At 43.6% G+C, this 19,018-nt stretch overlaps 1 protein-coding gene across 6 annotated transcripts in view; it reads left to right on the forward strand.

Moving 5' to 3' along the window:
* ehmt1b (euchromatic histone-lysine N-methyltransferase 1b) overlaps positions 1 to 17,210 on the forward strand; it is a 36,074-nt gene extending 18,864 nt beyond the window's left edge. For 4 of the 6 annotated variants that reach the window (XM_072662551.1, XM_072662549.1, XM_072662554.1 and 1 more), the window contains 25 exons: positions 549 to 1,039; positions 1,210 to 1,402; positions 1,563 to 1,699; positions 1,974 to 2,126; positions 3,140 to 3,211; positions 3,404 to 3,521; positions 3,732 to 3,872; positions 6,100 to 6,245; positions 6,915 to 7,058; positions 7,755 to 7,981; positions 8,095 to 8,280; positions 9,554 to 9,636; positions 9,730 to 9,836; positions 9,950 to 10,072; positions 10,242 to 10,343; positions 10,824 to 10,928; positions 11,221 to 11,375; positions 11,578 to 11,745; positions 11,894 to 12,038; positions 12,129 to 12,206; positions 12,311 to 12,426; positions 12,520 to 12,606; positions 12,776 to 12,854; positions 14,074 to 14,249; positions 15,180 to 17,210. In XM_072662551.1, coding sequence (XP_072518652.1) covers positions 549 to 1,039; positions 1,210 to 1,402; positions 1,563 to 1,699; positions 1,974 to 2,126; positions 3,140 to 3,211; positions 3,404 to 3,521; positions 3,732 to 3,872; positions 6,100 to 6,245; positions 6,915 to 7,058; positions 7,755 to 7,981; positions 8,095 to 8,280; positions 9,554 to 9,636; positions 9,730 to 9,836; positions 9,950 to 10,072; positions 10,242 to 10,343; positions 10,824 to 10,928; positions 11,221 to 11,375; positions 11,578 to 11,745; positions 11,894 to 12,038; positions 12,129 to 12,206; positions 12,311 to 12,426; positions 12,520 to 12,606; positions 12,776 to 12,854; positions 14,074 to 14,249; positions 15,180 to 15,366 — 3,719 coding nt within the window. In that variant the 3' untranslated portion in view covers positions 15,367 to 17,210. The remainder of the gene's footprint in view (positions 1 to 548; positions 1,040 to 1,209; positions 1,403 to 1,562; positions 1,700 to 1,973; positions 2,127 to 3,139; positions 3,212 to 3,403; positions 3,522 to 3,731; positions 3,873 to 6,099; positions 6,246 to 6,914; positions 7,059 to 7,754; positions 7,982 to 8,094; positions 8,281 to 9,553; positions 9,637 to 9,729; positions 9,837 to 9,949; positions 10,073 to 10,241; positions 10,344 to 10,823; positions 10,929 to 11,220; positions 11,376 to 11,577; positions 11,746 to 11,893; positions 12,039 to 12,128; positions 12,207 to 12,310; positions 12,427 to 12,519; positions 12,607 to 12,775; positions 12,855 to 14,073; positions 14,250 to 15,179) is intronic. The other 2 variants (XM_072662550.1, XM_072662552.1) reach the window with 2 other exon arrangements.
* Positions 17,211 to 19,018: the final 1,808 nt, after the last annotated feature.

The following is a 19,018-nucleotide window of genomic DNA, read 5'->3' on the forward strand; positions in this document are numbered from 1 at the left end:
ACTTTAATCCACCTCCTTCCAAAAAAGAAGGGTCTGTGGGTGAAGAAACTAAATTAGATTTAAATTATATTTGAGAGGCTCTCAGGTCAGCGCTTAGGCCAATGCCTTACCTGATCGCCTTGCAAACACCTGACCCGCCAGTTTCACCGGAGCTTCATAACCGAGCCGTTTCTCAGGGTAAGGATGTTCTGGTGTTGGTTTCCAATCCACAAAACCATAATAGCAGATGTATGTATGTTTAGGTGGGTGTTTTACATTAAGCGGCTTCAACCATACACGCAGCTCCTCTTCTTCCTTGGATATGGTACCCCACAGCATGCTGAGCTTTAGCATTATGTTGAAAGGCTAGTTAGCTATGCTTTAAATAGCATTAAATAGCCTGTTGGCATTCGGGGTTAGCGTAGCTGCAGTCACTTTGAATGCGATACGGAAATTCTACAATACTCTTGAATATGGGCGCATCATACTGGATCTGTGCGTCACTAAGTATTAGTTGAGCTGATCATTATTTTTCTGATCACGTACTCTTGTTTTGTTCCACGTTCTAGCTGTGGACGAGGATCGCTTGAATCGGATAACGGAACCCTCCAAAACAGACGTGGAGTTGAATGGGACCTATGAGAGCACAGAACCGGGGAAAGCAGCTCAGCAGCACATTTCTGTCCAAGGGTCACCCACCCAGGCCATGGAGAATGGACTATCAGACACTGATCCCCCTCATGGCTCCACTGTGGGCAGTAATGGATATATCCTCAGTAAGCACCAGGAGGACGTGCCGGCTGCCCAACACAGGACTAGCTGGTCCCCCATGGGGGCTTCAGCCACAGGGCATGCCTCTAAAACTCTCCCTACTCCGGTTAAGTCACAACCCCAGGGCCAAGATGCTCAAAGGACTGACATGAGCAAAGGGCCCAGCCAGGCAGAGGGGTCCTCGGAAAAAGAGACTAAAAACGGCACCGCATCGAGTGCCCCTCCACCTGTGACGATACACAGGGCACGAAAAACCATGTCCCGGCCTGCCTCGAATCAGTCATTAAAGGTGAACAAACAATGGGGCAATTTGTAAGAGGGTATGAATGGTTAGAGTGGGGTTTTGTTGTTGGTCCCCTCTTCTGTGATTAACTTATTGGGTGGTCTCATTTGTGCTGCAAAATAGATAGAGTCTCTAGTATATGTATAAATATAAATACTGTGTATTTCTTTCTTTAGCTTTTACACAGGGAAACAAAAGAGCCAAAAGTAGTGAAAGATAAGCGCGTCAGTGGAGCCGAAGCTGGGCTGCCTCCTCAGACTCCTCCAACCCCTCCGACTCCTCCAACTCCTCCCACTCAGAAACAGCTACCTCAGAGCCAAACCGATGCCACACCGGCAGTGATCACCACACCAGCCAAGCCACACACAGGTTACACACCTACCCTCTTTATTCCTGGTTTCGGGGGTGTAACGTCACATCTGCACCTAAACCAGTTGTTCTTGTCAGAGGTTTATTTTTGTTTGTTCGCTTTGCAATGTTTGCAGTTTGGGTCACTTTGGTATTTCACCACAGATTTTTGTTTACTTAGTAGCGTCCGTGCTGAGGAAGAAGAAGAGGAAGATGGGAACGTACAGTCTCATTCCCAAGAAGAAAACCAAAGTCCTGAAGCAGCGCACAGTGCTGGAGATGTTCCAGAACATCTCCAAATCTCCAGCCAGTCCTAAGGTCAGAGTGCTAAATCTATCCCAAAGAGTTGAACCTTAAGGAAGTTGGAACTTGTGTTTTTGTTTGTTTATTTTACATTTGTGCTGACAGTCCGCAGAGTGGAGGAAGACTGTGAAGAGATGGTCTGAACTCTGAACTCTTACCCCCCGCCAGCGCTTTATCATTTCTTCCACATTGTTTTGTTGGTTGCTTCAGACCACAGTCCAGCTTCTGAGAAGTTGGTTGTGAGGTTGAGGGTGTTGACCTTTTTTTGCTCCGTCTTGCTCTACTGCAGCCAAAAGAGGCCACGCAGGTGAACGGGGAGCGGGTCGAGAACGAGTCTGAGGACGAGGAGTCGGAGGAAGATTCGGAGGATGAAGAAGATCTGGCTGGAGAAGAGGCGGTCACGGCATCTAAGGAGGACCGAAGAATACATTTAGTCTCGCAGGTATTTGAGATTTCTCATACACCCCATTCTGGATGTTTGGAGAGTTCCCTGCTCTAGCTCTACAACTAAACCTGACAATTTACTGAGGGTTCTAATTGGGTATGTATAAGCAGGGAAATCTCCAAACTGAGCAGGATTCTGGCCTGGCAGGACAACAATTGCCCTTCCCTACATTATTACGGAAAGTCTAGCTGTCAGCCAAGCCACCCACCAGTAAGGAGCCCTGATTGCCTGTACCTGGCTGTACCTGACTCAGCCATTAGATCTCAGAAGATATGTTAATTAAATGCACCCGGTGTGTGACTGTGGGGCTAGTAGCTTGTAGTAACTGATTTTGCAGCAGGTATAATGGAGAAACTTAATACTACATTGGGAACTGGTTATAACTGAATGCTGGGGGGGTTATGAATGACTGGATAAAAAGAGTACACCCTACTGCAGGGACCGGAGTATGCTACACAGTCAGAGGTCGAAATGGCCCAGCTCACTAGGAGAAGGACGCTGAAAGGGTTGTTTTGGAGTGATGTCCCAGAGAAACCACTTTGGTTCCCTTAACTACCTGTTAAGAACCAACTTTATTTGTTTGATGAAATTGCTGCTTATTTGGCGTTTTTCTATTTAATAGTTAAGTTCCCCTACTCTTGTAAATGCAGTAGATGTCTGTGAGTTTACTTACACAGAATTGTATAGTCAGCATTCGGCACTTGGAGGATGCAGTGGCCAGGCTCATATGCTTGCCATTGCACAAACCCAGATTGCAGATGCTGTATGATTGAGAAGATTCAGAGAGTTAGTTGGACTTCAAGACACCATGGGGTAGATGATGACGTAAATATGCTCAAAACAATTGCCAAAGCAAGAAAAGGGGAAAACCCTTCTTCTGGAAGTCAGTTTTAAAAGGAGTCCTTTTGGAGCATTTCTATTGGTCCTTTCATCATGAAATTTCAACACATTGTGTCAAATTGAAAAATATGTAAATTATTATTAAATGTGTATTTCAATTGGTGTTACAGCATGGAGAGGAGCAAGAGTCTGAGGAGTCTGCAGAAGAGGATGGTGAAGAGGAGGGAAATGAGTCAGATTTGGTAAGAGATTTCAACCATTTCTTTGTCTTTCTAAACACAGTCCTTAACCAACTGAACATGGGTTGTGACCCCAAAAGATCTCACAGGTCTCACAGTAAACTTGGCCTACCTGATCGTTTGAGGTCATATACCAAGTCTTTTTACTGATTGTACTGAATGTGATTGAACGTTTTATCTACTTTTTATCTACAGAGTTTAGAGTCCGGCTTGAAGAAGAAGTTGAAAAAGAAAACCAAGGGAGACAACCCTTGGCTCCGGCCAGCCAGGAAACGCAAGAAGAAGTTGAAGGCAAAGTCAGAGGGAAATTCTGGTAGAGTAATATCTGCAGTGTATGTGAAGATATCAACAGAAATCATAGAGCTGACGTTCCCTAATTAAAGACCATTTATACACCCAGCATTACACCAATAAACACTCTCTTAGCTTTGAAAGATCTCAGTTGTTAACAGTGCTAGCTACTGATGTTGAAATAGTGGTGAACGGTTGTGGTGTTGAATTCTTTTCCCGATTATCCCCTCAGGTATGGATGTTCAGCCTCTGTCGGAGACGCTCAGCCCAGCCCAGGTGCCTGACCCTGCTGAGGGCAAAGAGTACACAGAAGTTCCATTAGATTCCCTCAATCTGAAAGCCCAGGACGCTCTGCTGAGTACCCCAAGCTTAGGTGAGAATTCACAGATATTAGATTATACACGTATTCAAGTCACTTTTTGTCTTCTTAATAATACGTTGGAGGTCATACTCTTTCGTTACTTGATGACGTCCTTGATAGTTGTTGTTTTTTTTTTTTCCCATTTAAGAGAGATCATTGGCTTTTCCAATGATTTGGCAACTGTTTGGTTTAGCACCTCCACTGGAGTCCAACAGGGTTCTATTTTAGGGCCTATAAAGCTTATTGTAATAATTTACTGTAAAGTAGTTATGAGTAAAAAGCTGAAGTGTGGGGTTACATACAGGATCAAAGTGGTAAAATTGTGTTGTTGGTGTATCTGACACATTTTGAATTTTTTTTTAATTTATTTTTGGATTGACAAACATCTTCCTTGTGTTAATGGTATGTTGAAGGTGAGGTCTTGGAAGGCTTTGTAGATTGAGTTGATCCTGGTGCCATACTGAGATGAGTCATCGCTGGAGCAGTCTCTGCAGAAAGACTGCCCCCTGGTGGTGAATTTGGGCTTGACTTTGACCAGTAGCGGAGTGCTCTATGCCACAGTTTAAGAGGTGTGACTTTCTCTTAACAAGAGAGGGTGGTGAAGGCTCTCTTATTTCATTATTCTTACTGTATAAGGAGAAGCTCACCTTACAGCAGCACAAGTTTCTTGCATTGAAACACCCTGACATAGGTTAAGGGATGATCTTGTTCCCATGCAAGAATAGGCGTTGCTTAATATCGGCCTACTTAATAACTCAAACCCGTCTACACCATTTCGTGAACATGCTCACACTGGGCACAGCATATGAAACTGTCTTCAAGAGGACTTAAAGAAGATTTTGAGATTCATTTAAGACAGATTTTTTTTTCTTCATTGATGTCACGCTCTCCTCCTCTAGCTTGGTTTGTTATAGATAGGAATGCCATTTCCTATTGAAAGGTGGTCTTGTCGGCATCACTGTTAGTCAGGTCATGGTCAGCTTCTGGAACCAATCAGTCTATGTGTATAGTTAAACATTGAATAGCCATTGTTGAATAGCCAAGGCCATTGCTGAATCCACTAGTAAGCATGAAAGCAGCCTTGATGGACCAGGTGTGGCTCCCAATGCCACTTCTCAATTACTCAGACTTCTTCTTACAGGGAAGAAAGGAGGAAAACACAGCTGCTCAATCCAGGTTAGTTTGCACACGTTGAGCTGTGGGCTGTCAAGACGGGAGCAGATTTTCAATGATGGGATCACAATCACAATCACTTTTGTTTTCATTACTAGCATGTGTTAGCAATCGGGACACTGCTTTAGCCATCAACTATGGGACGAGTATCCCACCATTATGTAAATGTTTTGATGGACAGCTTGTGGAATTCGACATATTAAAATAACACTATATTGCCAGTCCAAATCATTGAATTGAGATGTTGCAATCAATTCCAAGCGGACTCGTGGAGACGTGTTCTTTGGAGTGGCGAATTACGCTTCTCCGTCTTGGTGGTTGCCAGGAGAACAATACTTTCCTGACTGCATTGTGCCAAGTGTAAAGTTTGGTGGAGGGGGGATTATGGTGTGGGATTGTTTTTCAGGAGTTGGGTTCTGCACCTTTTATTTCATGCTCCCAACTGTTGCGGGAACAGTTTGGGGATGGCCCCTTCCTGTTCCAACATGACAGGGCACCAGAGCACAAAGCAAGGTCCATGAAGACGTGAATGAGAGAGTTTGGTGTAGGAGAACTTGACTGGCCTGCACAGTCCTGAGTCCTGACCTCAACCCGATAGAACACCTTGGGGATGAATTGGAGCGGAGACTGCGAGCCAGGCCTTCTCGGCCAACGTCAGTGTCTGACCTCATAAATGCGCTTCTTTTGGAGTTTTTTTAACACCTCAGTGTCGCTGCTGGTCTAAGAAGAGTCCTTTAACCAGAAATATCCAGCCTAACCAGTCTAATTGAGTGTTTAACTCCAGCAGCACGGCTGTGTCTGACCTACTCATACCAGCACAACACACACTAACACACCGCCACCACCATATCAGTATCACTGCAGTGCTGAGAATGGCCCACCACCCAAATAATACCTTCTGTGGTGGTCCTGTGGGGTCTTGACCATTGAAGAACAGGGTGAAAGGAGGCCAACAATGTATACAGAGAAACAGAATGACTATAATATGGACAGTTAGTGTTAATTAATGTTATGGCTTTATTGGTGTATATTAAACTAAGTGTGGCTCCTGGTTTATGTTGTGCAGGAGTGTTGGGCACAGCAGACAGTGCTGCCACAGACATGGTGCAGGAGCTTCCCCTTTGTAGTTGCCGCATGGAGACGCCCAAGAGCAGAGAGATCCTCACCCTGGCTGATAGGAAGTGCATGGCCACAGAAAGTGTGGATGGACAGGTGAGAACACAACATTGAATAATGGATGTCTGCATCGAAAGAAAACAACAACTGTATCTCTGTTTTTGGTGTTTTTTGGCATGTAATAAATAAACAAAAGTATTAGGGCATCTGCTTATTCACTGGGTCTTCTGAAATCAAAGGTGTATATAGATTTTGGATGAGTACCACTCCACCTCATCTCCAAGTCATTCTAAAAGTATTAGGTGGTGCACAATCATTCCAGAGAACACAGTTCCACTGATCCACATCTCCGTGCTGGGGGCATTGTACCTCTGCTCCAAAGTGTCCTATTCTATTGGCAGTGCTTCTCTACTGGAAGTACACAAGCTGTGTGCGGGTTTGCACATCTGTGTCTGCAATGGATACAACTTCAAAGTAGCTGAATGCATTCATTAGAAGGGGTGTCCGCAAATATTTGGACATGCAGTGTATTTTGAATCTGGCAGTTTAAATTTGTGTTGTTTATTTTGGATCTGGTGATTTAGCATACATATCCTAATGGTATTCTGATGGTATCCTAATGGTATCCTAGTAGAGTCTGGTACTTTGAAGTCCATACATGGCTTTACATGGACAAACATGTAAATGATGTGTCTCAGATATGTAAGAAGAAGCTTGGCTATTTGAGCTGCTTGATCAGAAAACACCCGTGTTTCTCCCATGTAGCTGAGCCGGTGTCAGAGTGCAGTGCTGAAACACGAGATGATGAGGCCGTCAAACTTAGTGCAGCTGCTGGTGCTCTGTGAGGATCATCGCACAGGAATGATCAAACACCAGTGTTGCCCAGGCTGTGGCTACTTCTGCAGGGCGGTGAGTGCTTAGCCTCCCCTCAGAGTATATGCCGGTGTAATTAAACAAATTTCATCAGAGGTTTTACTTTGAAAGTCTCTGTCAGCTCAACTGCAAACCTTAGAAATGATGACTTTATGATGAATTAACTTCAAGTCAGTTTGGCAAACGAAAATCCTGAATGATAATTCAAAAAAATTAAAACTCCACTTCTTAGGTCGTACAGCCAGTACACTGATTGACAGTGATGTATCCATGGCAGCATAAACAACCTCACACTTTGAGCTTTTGTTTTCTGGCAGAAGGTTATAATTTTGAATCTGTTTGAGATTTCAGATTGCAGGTAAATTTACATTCTGCCAAGATAGACAATGGTAACAGGCATGCTAGGTGTTGGTGGCCAGCACAAATATGGAATGGGTCAATAATGCAAACAACACTTTTAGCATTTGCTAAAGTATAGCATTGTGACAAAGTGGCAGATAATTCAAGAAGCGCTAGCACATGTTAGCTTTGTTGAGCTGGTCAACACACTGCAAACTTTTCAGCATATCAGACCTCCAGTCCAAGCAAAGGCATTGGTCTGTCAACAAACTGCTCTCTCAAACCCAGTTTCGCTTGTGTGATAGTGGGTTATTAGCCATGCATTACAGTCGTTTCACCATGGCTTAGAATTTGTAAACCCTAAAAACACCAAATTGTTCACCTTTACTGTAGGGAACCTTCATGGAGTGCCAACCTGAGGTTAACATCTCACACCGATTTCATCGGTCCTGTGCGTCAGTAGTAAAGGGCCAGAGCTTCTGTCCACACTGTGGAGAGGAGGTCAGCAAAGCCAAGGAGGTCACTATTGCCAAGGCTGACACCACCTCCACTGTTCCCCCGAACCAGGGCCCCAGTACCCCGGGCACCTTGGAAGGCAGAGCAGACACCACTACTGGAGGGTATGTATACGCTTTAGAACAACATGCATGTTCAAGTGAGTGGTTCTGTGGACGCCTGATAATCAGGATCCGATTCTGCTTCGAAGCTTGATTTCGACCATTAATGATTTTAGGCCATCTCGCCCCTCTGTGCTTGGAGAGAACAGAGCCGACAGCACCTTCCCCAGAACTCCAGAAGCTGTAGATGTATCTCTTGCCCCAGGGACAAGCAGATCGAGTACAGCAGTGGGGGCGGGACCCCCAGCAGGACCACCTAAGGAAACCCTGGAAACTGTCCTACTTGCACTGGATGCAGAGAAGTAAGAAAAAAATCCTACTTAACAAATATAAATTCAAATAATAATAAATAAATGTGAATGTGTGCATGTATGTGTTCAATTGAGTCGAGATCTGATGATGTCCTCTGGAAGGAGCGTTTTCATCCTGGATCACTCAGATCAGGACAGATGTTTCATCAGGCCATAAAGGTTTCCACCCATAGTTTGTATTGATTTGTAGTGACCTTTCCCTCAATGGAGACGAGTAAACCTCAACGATGCCCGGCAGTGACATCATAACAGAGCCACCGGACTGTACTGTACTGATCTTCTCAGTCGCTGTCCTGCTCCTTGCCCATCATTCTAAAGCATTACTGTCATTGAGTCTGGACTTTCGACCACAATCTCAACCCTGTCTCCATGATTCTGCGCAGCTTTAAAGGCAGTGTTACTCTAGTCACTGATCCTATTGAACCACCAGCAGCCAGTTGAGCAGTGTTTGTGACTGAAGCTCCTGCCATCTGTGCCTCAGTGAAGAGCACTCTTTCAAAGCCATTTAAATCTTTTCCTTTTCCCGTCTTGATCACAAATTGAAGTCAGCTGCTCCTGCTCAACATTTCTGAACATGCCATAGAGCATGGCTGGTGTTCTTCCCTCCTTTATCCAGGTTTTGCCTTTATCACTCCTCTGTATGGACATCGATCAGCTATAACATTTCAACCAGTGGCTGCTGGTTTGAGTAATATTGATTATCTGGTTACAATGTGACCCATCAAGGGGTGAGATCCACATAACGGTCAGCATGTGAACAGTCAGTTCTTGAAGGTGATGCGTTGGAAGCAGGAAAAATGGGCATGCGTAAGGATCTGAACCACTTTGACAAGAACCACATTGTGTTGGCTAGAGGACTGGCTCAGAGCATCTCCAGAACATGTTCTGGTATGCAGTGGTCAGTACCTACCAAAAGTGCTCTAAGGAAGAACAGGGTCACGGTCACCCAAGGCTCACTGATGCAATCAAAGGAGGCCCCATCTCACAACTTACAGGACTTGAAGGATCTGCTGGTGTCACATGTCACCGGACACCTTTTAGAGGTTTTGTGGAGTCTGTGCTTTAAATGGTCAGAGCTGTTTTCGTGGCACCAGGGGGACTCATAAATTAGGCGTTTAATGTTATGGCTGATCTGTATATCTTAAGCACTTCTTCTACCACTTTTTCATTGGCGCTGTGGTTAGACTCATGGTTTCCTCTCAGATTTCTCATGATCGTTGATGCTTCGTAGTTGACGACTTTAGTTCCTTTTGTTTTCTTTCAGGCCCAAGAAACTTCGCTTTCACCCAAAACAGCTGTACATCTCTGCTAAGCAAGGAGAGCTGCAGAAAGTCTTACTAATGTTGGGTGAGACGTTCTTATTAACCAAGCCATTGTCCTAACCTAGACACCCCCCTTTGTGCTCATCTCACTGATCACAATCTGTCTCTGATTCCTCAGTGGATGGAATCGACCCCAACTTTAAGATGGAGAACCAGAGCAAGCGCACACCCCTCCATGTAGCATCTGAGGCCGGACATCAGGAGGTCTGCCACATGTTGGTCCAAGTGAGCACTGATGCGTTAGGGAAGCTGTTCGCCTCAGCTGTTGTGAGTTAACCTTAATGTAGTGCCGTAGTAGGAGCTGACTCCTTGTGTTTTGCTTTGTTTTTGCTTCTCAGGCTGGTGCTAACTTGGACATGTGTGATGAGGACCAGCGCACACCTCTGATGGAAGCCTGTGAGAATAACCATCTGGACACAGTGCGCTACCTACTGAGAGCTGGAGCCATTGTCTCCCACAAGGTCTTCACAATCCGGTCAATTAAAATAGAGACATCGTACTGAGCCCACTGGCACATTTTAAGTGATGCAGTCATTACCTTCATCGAATTCAATGTTTTTACTCTATGGTTAAAAAGTCTGTAAAAATTGTGGATAAATGTGGCATTAATTCTTCTTGTGAATCTTCCAGGATGGAGAAGGTTCTACATGTCTTCACCTTGCTGCTAAGATTGGCCATTTTAGTATCGTGGAGCACTTACTGTGTTCGGGCCTTACAGATATAAACTGTCAGGTATTTACATATATGAACTGTCTGTTATTTCATTTTTATCACCCTTCGTTGCTTTTGTTTCATTGCCAGAAATACAAATATGCTAATTGTCCAAATGTTTGTGGACACCCCTTTGGATAAATGCATTTTGCTGCTTTAAGTTGCACCGAATGCTGACACAGATGAGAAGTACTGCCAATAGAATAGGAATCTATTGGAACCATGCCTAAAGCCAGGTGTGGGCCAGAGGGGTATAAAACACCCCCGGCATTGCTGCATTGAGCTGGAATGATGGTGCTCCATCCAATAGTTTTGGGAAGAGTTGGAAATAATGCAATCCAATCCTCTCTGCAATGCTCTAATATTTAGTGGAAAACCTTTTTCTAGACATAAGAGACATTTACTCCAACATCAACACCAATTTCTTGAGTGAGCATGTGTCTCAATACTTTTGTCCATATAGTGTATTTAGACATGTCTTAATTGTGCTCTTGTCTACAGGATGACGGTGGCTGGACGGCAATGATTTGGGCCACAGAGTATAAACACATAGAAATAGTCAAGCTGCTGCTGTCTAAAGGTGCTGATCCCAACATCAGAGACAAGGTTAGTGTGGGCCTGTGGGCTTACGTTGTTCAATATTTTGATCTCCTCTTGTTTTTAAATTTTTAATGTAAGGATTTGGTGCAAGGCTTTCTGCCCTGGGACTCTTCAAACCTCTTCAAAGTCATGGGAACGCAGCTGAAACTTCAGTGAACTAGTTTTGACTTTGATAGATTTATATACTCCACACCCTTAAGCTGATGAGCTTCATTAGGAATCAGAGTCTTAGCATCATAATAGCTGCCAGTTGTGTCATTGGGCTATTTTTTAATGGGATGTTGTTTGATTTTCTTAGGAGGAGAACATCTGTTTGCACTGGGCGGCGTTTTCTGGCTCCGTGGAGATTACTCAGATTCTGCTGGATGCCAGGTGTGACCTCAACACGGTAAACGTCCACGGGGACTCTCCACTGCACATTGCATCGCGGGAGAATCGTCTGGAATGCGTTACGTGAGTATGGCTGTGGTCCTGTATGGCCTGTGCACATACATGTTAGCTCTGCAGTTTTAGGCTGAGTCCATTTTGCATTTGACCATAGCTACAGTTCCCTGATGAGGAGAATCTAGGTGTGTAGGAAGGGAAATTGAGATTAACACTGCTATTGAATATGCACGGCACTGAGTTAAACGAGGGTCTTTTGCGCCTCCTCTAGGTTGTTTCTGTCTCTAGGCGCTAATGTGAACCTGAAGAACAGGGAGGGAGACACACCCATGGAGTGTTGCAGCCAGAACTCCAAGGTGTGGAACACTCTGCAAGCAAGCAGGAAGCAGAGAGAGGCCAGCCATGACCAGAGCTCTTTAAGTGAGAAGCTACTCAACAGGTATTCCAATACATTTTAATTGATGCTGATTTCCTGATTTAATTGATGCTTCCTGGCTGTTGACTTACTAAATCTGTGTAAGCTTTCCCTGGTTTTTAAGCTCAAGTCGAGTCCACAGATCACTTACTATGTGTCTGCTTATTTTCAGGGACATAGCACGAGGCTATGAAAGAGTGCCTGTCCCATGTGTGAACGCAGTAGACAGTGAGCCTTGTCCCGACGACTACAAATACGTCCCGGATAACTGTGTCACCTCCCCCATGAATATAGACAAAAACATCACTCACTTACAGGTAAAGCAGCTTCTGGCCTCTCTTATTACCTCGTCTCGGCCGAATTGTTGTGGCTGTCTGTAATTGAGCCTTTTTTTTTGTTGTGCACAGTATTGCGTTTGTAAAGACGACTGCTCTTCAGCCAGCTGCATGTGCGGTCAGCTCAGTCTGCGCTGCTGGTACGACCAGGTAAGGCTGGATATCCTCTGAATATCTATGTAATGCCCAGACCTTCAGAGCCAGAATGCTTGACCTAAATGAGGTTTTAAAAGCACATTCTTGGGCTTTCTCAGGAAAGCCGTCTTCTTCCGGAGTTCTGTTGTGAAGAACCGCCTCTTATATTTGAGTGCAACCATGCCTGTTCCTGTTGGAGGACCTGCAAGAACCGCGTTGTTCAGAACGGGCTACGGTAACTTCATTTCACACTTCATCCACTACCCAGGCTTTCTTACTGTTTTGGTTTTTCCCATTATTGATTCACATTGACTGTCCATATCCTCAGGATTAGACTGCAGCTGTTCAGGACTCAGAAGATGGGCTGGGGTGTTCGGACGTTACAGGATATCCCCCAAGGAACCTTTGTCTGCGAGTAAGCCTTTCTGAATTTTTGCGAGTGTGCCTCTAGGAAGTGTCATATTTTCTATATGGTGCGAGAGAGTAGGTGCCTGTTTACAGATGCACATGACCGTTTGCCAGTGTATGTTTCTTTGTACACGAATGCGTGCACTAATGCTTCATATCATGCTTCCTCTGTGCAGGTATGTAGGGGAGATCATCTCGGACGCCGAGGCAGATGTCAGGGAGAATGATTCCTACCTTTTCAGCCTGGACAGCAAGGTAGAGCCAGACTAAAAATACCTGCCCCTTAATGGCACATTGACTTCTACAGTGCGCTTCACTGAAGATCTTATGGCACTGATATGCAGTGAACCTGTCTGCTGCAGGCTGCATTGGAGATGGTCAAGAATAATGCCTCTGGTTTTGCTTTTGGCTCTCCGTTGACCTGCTCTGCTTCTCTGCCCCATCCTTCTATAAATAGCCTGTTGCTCATCATCATGGTGATGAGTATGTTGCCATGGCTTTGGCTCCCAGACCTTTATTGATTAAAATGGGCTGGAGGAAGACACAGAGGACCCACTAGTTGTCCTTTAGCTCAGTGGTGCTCAAATTAGTGCCCTGGACCAACAGACGGTCCACCTTTTTGCACCAACCCCTCCTGAGATCTAGCTGGATATATATATATGGATATATATATATGGATATATATATATATATATATATATATATATATATATATATATATATATATATATATATATATATATAATTAGTACCCTGGACCAACAGACGGTCCACCTTTTTGCACCAACCCCTCCTGAGATCTAGCTGGATATATATATATATATCCATATATATAATCTGTCTGTTGGTCCAGGGCACTAATTTGAGCACCACTGAGCTAAAGGACAACTAGTGGGTCCTCTGTGTCTTCCTCCAGCCCATTTTAATCAATAAAGGTCTGGGAGCCAAAGCCATGGTAACATAAATTATTTATATATATATATATATATATATATATATATATATATATATATATATATATATATATATATATATATATATATATATTTTTTTTTTTTTTTTTTTTTTTTTTGCCACGATAAATAATGGCCCATGCTTTTTCCAGAGTAATCCTAAAATCTTTAATGTTACAAACCTACAAAGCACATGTGGTATCTGCATACTTCTGACTGGCAGAGTACATCATTAATGAATGGACAAATCAATAGCTGTGAAAAACCTTTTTCACTTAAATGAGCCAGCGTTGTCATTAGCATAACAAGCAGTAATGTGAACTAAAGCTATTGAACTATTGACTAGTTGTCAACAGTCAAGGTCCACTCTGGTGCCTGGACAGAAGCGGTCATTCCTTTAGTCTGTAATTCTCCTGAGCTAATGACATTTTAAGACCTGTCGGCCATCCTTACCTGTGACGTAGCAATGCCTAACTCATACTTCTGGCATTAATGAACCAATACGCACTGTTTTCTCGCAGGTTGGTGACATGTACTGTATTGACGCTCGTTTCTATGGCAACATTAGTCGGTTCATAAACCACCACTGTGAGCCGAACCTGTTCCCCTGCCGCGTCTTCACCTCTCATCAGGACCTGCGCTTCCCGCACATTGCCTTTTTTGCCAGCAAGAGCATCAGCGCTGGAGATGAGCTAGGGTGAGCCTTGATTTTCTGGTGGGATGCAGAACACGACGTATCAGTGGAACCATAACTTAAAATAACAAATTGAACGATTTTACTTGATGTGTAAAATAGTAAGTGTAGACTCTGCTTAGGGGGACACATGCTCAGATGCGGTTTAGTTTACTATGTACAACCCTGTTATTTTGCCTCAGAATGAAACACACTGATTTTCCTTTTATGGATAGCTTGTGGGAAAAATAACTAAGACCTAAGGCTGTGCTGGTTTACAGCACAGAGATGGGTTCTCAGGAGCCGCATATCACAGTATATTAGTTTTAATACTGAAACAAATCTGCAGTGGTTTTTCCTGAGTCTTACCAGATAACGTTGCTGTTCTCTTTGTGTCCTCTCAGTGTGATGTACTGTTAGCAAGCTGAAGAGACTGTAGCTGGTTAGCTTTTAGCCTTGCCCCCACTCGCCCACTTCTGGGATTGGCTTTCTTGAGTCCTACCGGTAAAAAATGGTGTGTTTTAGCTCCAGTTTGTTTTCGAGGCAGCAACCCATATTCCCATAAAACAGTATTCTCCTGTGACCACTGCATTTTATCGTTTCTCCAGTTTTGACTAGGACTTTTGCTAGTGGGCGGGTTTAAATGGGCATAACCAATCTCATTTCCTTGAGACCCATCAATAATGTATAGTATGGTAGTTTTATTTTACAGAATCAATTTGAACAATTTTCAACCTCTTCGAATTAAACAGGCTGTGTCTGAGACTGTGCCTTTTAACACAGACCCAAGATAAGCTAGCTCTGTTCTGATTGGCTGCTTTGTGTTTTGTCTCATTCAAAAAGCGCTCCTGAGAACTGCAGTACGAGTGGGATGTGGCTAAACTGTGCTAGACTTGGAGCTGTTTTTCTTACACAACACTGTAACTGACTCTGCATGCTCCCATGTGTCCCTAGGTTTGATTATGGTGACCACTTCTGGGACGTGAAAGGGAAGCTGTTCAGCTGCCAGTGCGCCTCGTCTCAGTGTAAGCACTCTGCGGCGGCGATCGCCCAGAGGCAGGCGGACAGCACACCAGGCGAGCAGCAGGCCAGCGCTCTGCCAGATACAAGCTCATCCACCACACCACCCAGCCCCAGCTGAGCCCCAATCTCCCCTTCCCCACATCCTCCATCTACTGGCCATCCTGCTCCCTCTACCAGCCTACCGTACCGTCACCGCCGTCACCAGCACAGACACTACTCAGCAGGGCCCACAGCATTGGGGGAATACTAGAAAAGAGAGCCAGCCTGGACCACTTTGACCACAGCAGCGTGTTTTGTCCGCGCTGTTTGACTGCGGATGTGCTGTCCCTTTGGTAGAGGAGGAGGAGGAGCTTGGCAGAGACAGACTGGCTTGTAAGCATTTTATTCCTATTCTTGTTTAGGATGGACTCTGTTTCCCTGTTGCGGCGACTCTCCAGGACTGTAGCGTATCGGCTCTCTGATGAACTGAGCTCTGTCAGCGGCCCTGCAGGATTATGCATCCCTCCGTGTCCACTCCCTCCGAGCCCGCAGATGCTTGTATCATTATTTTTTAAACCTTCTGTTTCCAGCAGCAAGTGTCCATGCACAATTCAAAGACAGTCATGCGCTTACCTCTTCATGACCACCCTTTTTTAAAGGTCTGACCTGCGTTCACTCATGGCACGCCTACATTTCTCACGGACTTCGTTTTTTCAGGCATTTGTGACGGAGGAGACTTTTAAAATTCCAAATAAAATTATTAGCAGAATATTTTGAAAATCAATTCTTCTTATTTTTTAAATCCCTTCAGAGAATTGCTTTTCTTAATGGCCTTGCATTGCTGCAGGTTTTGCAACAGTTGGATATCATGCCCACCTTGGAATGGCCTTCATGTGTTACTTATGTGTTCCATCAGAGTCTTACCACTTCCGCAGTGGACCACACTAAGCTCATGTGATTACTGTTGGCTCATTTATAGACAGCAGTAAGCATCTGTTCATGTAGTGAAATTTGGATAGCTGCTGGGCATTAGTTATCTGCAAATGGTATTTGTTGATCGATTCCCATCCGCTGGTTGTCGTCTTCTAACTCTACACAGACTGTGGGAGGGATGAACTGCCCGTTTTGAGTTATTTCCTGCATGTTACTGGCTTTGACCAAGTTGACTAACCTGAAATGCGTTTTGTCATTTTGTGAATTTGTAAACTTTTTTGTTTTGTTTTGTTTGTTTTTTATTCTGCTGGTGTCATGACCGAAGCTCATGCTGCACATCAATTGAACGTTGACCGTCTCTATCCTGTCCTCTATGAGTGGACGACTGTAAACACATTAGTGGTTTCTAGGCTTTTCCTTTCCGTCATGAAATGTTGCCATGTTGAATTTCCAACAAAAAAAAAAAATTCTCCTCTTGACGAAAGCAATCCGTTTTTCATTTCTGTTGTTTATCACAACAAGACGTTAATAGTTTGCTTGGAAGACCGTGAATCGTCTAATTGCAGGAGTTTTGCCTAACAAATTTGTGAATTTGTGGTTGGACAATAGGATATTGCAAATGGTGCTGAAAAAAAAGGTTCTGTTTTTCTGTTTTTATTTTTCTATTATTGACTGAGAATACACGTTGTAAAATATGACGAAGAAGCAAGTGTTGCTTGTTTTTCTCTTCATTTCTACACTTTAAATTTACCTCTGTTTTTTTTCTAACTAGTTGACATCGTTAGTCTGTATCAACTTTGTTCCATGAGTTCATGTTGATGAAGCTATTCTTGTCTTTTTAAATGTTGGTAGTATAGTCACGTCCTTTGTGCTGATTCTGACATGTAGATCCAAAACACTGCAAAGTGAAAGAAGAAAAAAAAAAAACTGTTACATATTTCTCAAAAGTGAGACCTGATGCTCCCCTGCATCTATTAATGGTTGGGATTTTTTTTTTTTCTTTTTCTTCAATAAATTTCCTTCTAATAAAAGATAACACCCTCTTTTTAACGGGATATCCTGTAGTCTCCTTTTAAATAATGTCTTTGGTTACCCAATGATGCTGCTAACAACCCTGCTGAAAAAGTTTGACCAGCATAGGGTATGTTTTTGTTCGAGTTTGATGGTTTAGCTGGTCTGCTAGCTGACCAAGATAGACCATGCTTGACGATTTTCACAATTCCAAGTTTGACATTGCTGGTGGACCACCAAAACCAGCATCACCACACTGGTCAACCAGCATGACCAAAAACAAATATACAGTATGCTGATCGAGGGGAGGGTGTGTATTCATCTGAATTGCCATCTTTTCAACCTCCTTGACCATCAAAGACCAGCTTTGACCATCTCAGACCAGCTACAAGCAAGAGCTGGTCCTGAATTTTCAGCAGGGAAATCAAAAAGGGCCGTCTTCTCACTTCCTGCTCGTTGTTTTGGCTGAATTATGTTTTCTCCAGGTTTTCCATAATGTTTTTTAAGAAAGTATAAAAGTATACAGTTTTGCAATGGATGTAAATTATAGCTCTCAGTCCGGTCATTTTCTGCAAGTTTCCAAAGTTTATTTTTGTTTGTTTGTTTTTTTTTTTTTTCTCCAGAATTTTTTTGCATAATTAATCCACTACGGCATAAACAGTCATTTGATTAATGAGCTGTTCTAGAAACACACTGTGAGAGTTGTTGGCATTGGTGGTGATGGGAACCAGAGAAACCTATCTAAAGTGTTTAATGCTTTCGAAATGTACATCACACAAAACATAATACTTTAAATTGTTACACACAGAGCACTTTTTTAGGGGCTTCCCTTTGCTCTGAAAACTTTTTAAATTTTTCAGTGCAATGGATTCTACAAGATGTTGGAAGCATGCTTTTGGAATTCTGCTCCATGTTGACATGACTACATCACACAGTTCCTGTAGATTATTTAGGAGCACCACGATGCTCTGCCATATTCCAAACCGTTCCATTGGATTGAGATCTGGAGCCCCGGGAAGCCACTGAAGAACATGGAACTCTGAGTCATGTTCGAGGCAACGGTTGGAGACGACTTTTGCTTTGTGACATGGTGCATTATCATGCTAGAAGTAACCGCTGGACGTTGAGTAAGTTGTGGTCCTGTAGGGATTCACGTGGTCAGCAACAGTGCTCTAATATGCTCTGGCACTTAGACAGACAGACAGACAGACCCAAAGTGTCTCAAGAAAACAATGTCCTCACATTTACACCACCACTTGATTTAGGAGGCGTTCAGGTGTTTCTAATGAAGGGCTTGATGACTGTAAGCTGCCTGATGATTGAGCAGGTTTGGTCTAAACTGCAATTTTTAACATTAGTTTGTGTTAGAGAGGCATTTGCAGGACAATGTAAGAACAAAAGATAGTTTTAGATAGTGTCTATATTTGCTTTGTAGAGATTGTGACCCCTGCATTCTAACACCACCACTGTAAACCGATCTGATTCTGTGGTGAGTTTCTGTACAATAAACCATTTCACAACAAAAACAATGTCAAAAAATCCCCTTCAGATTAACTGATATTCTCTCTATAGCCAGGTTGTCCAATCTTCTCCTATTCGTGCAGGTTTTCTAGTCAACAAACTGACTCCATTTCTTCAATCATCTGCTCTCAGTCCTCAATTGATTCCATAATCACAGTTTGGGACATTTGGGACAAAGCTGATTCTTAAATAGGAGAGTAAACATCACACTGAACCATCTCTCTACCAGTTAAGATGATCGTAGACAAAAGTATTGGGACACACCTCTTAATCATTGAATTCAGGTGTTTCATTCAGCCCTGTTGCCTAAGCTGTGTAAAACCAAG

The sequence above is a fragment of the Salminus brasiliensis genome, chromosome 18 (assembly GCF_030463535.1).
Source record: "Salminus brasiliensis chromosome 18, fSalBra1.hap2, whole genome shotgun sequence".
Lineage (NCBI taxonomy): Eukaryota > Metazoa > Chordata > Actinopteri > Characiformes > Bryconidae > Salminus > Salminus brasiliensis.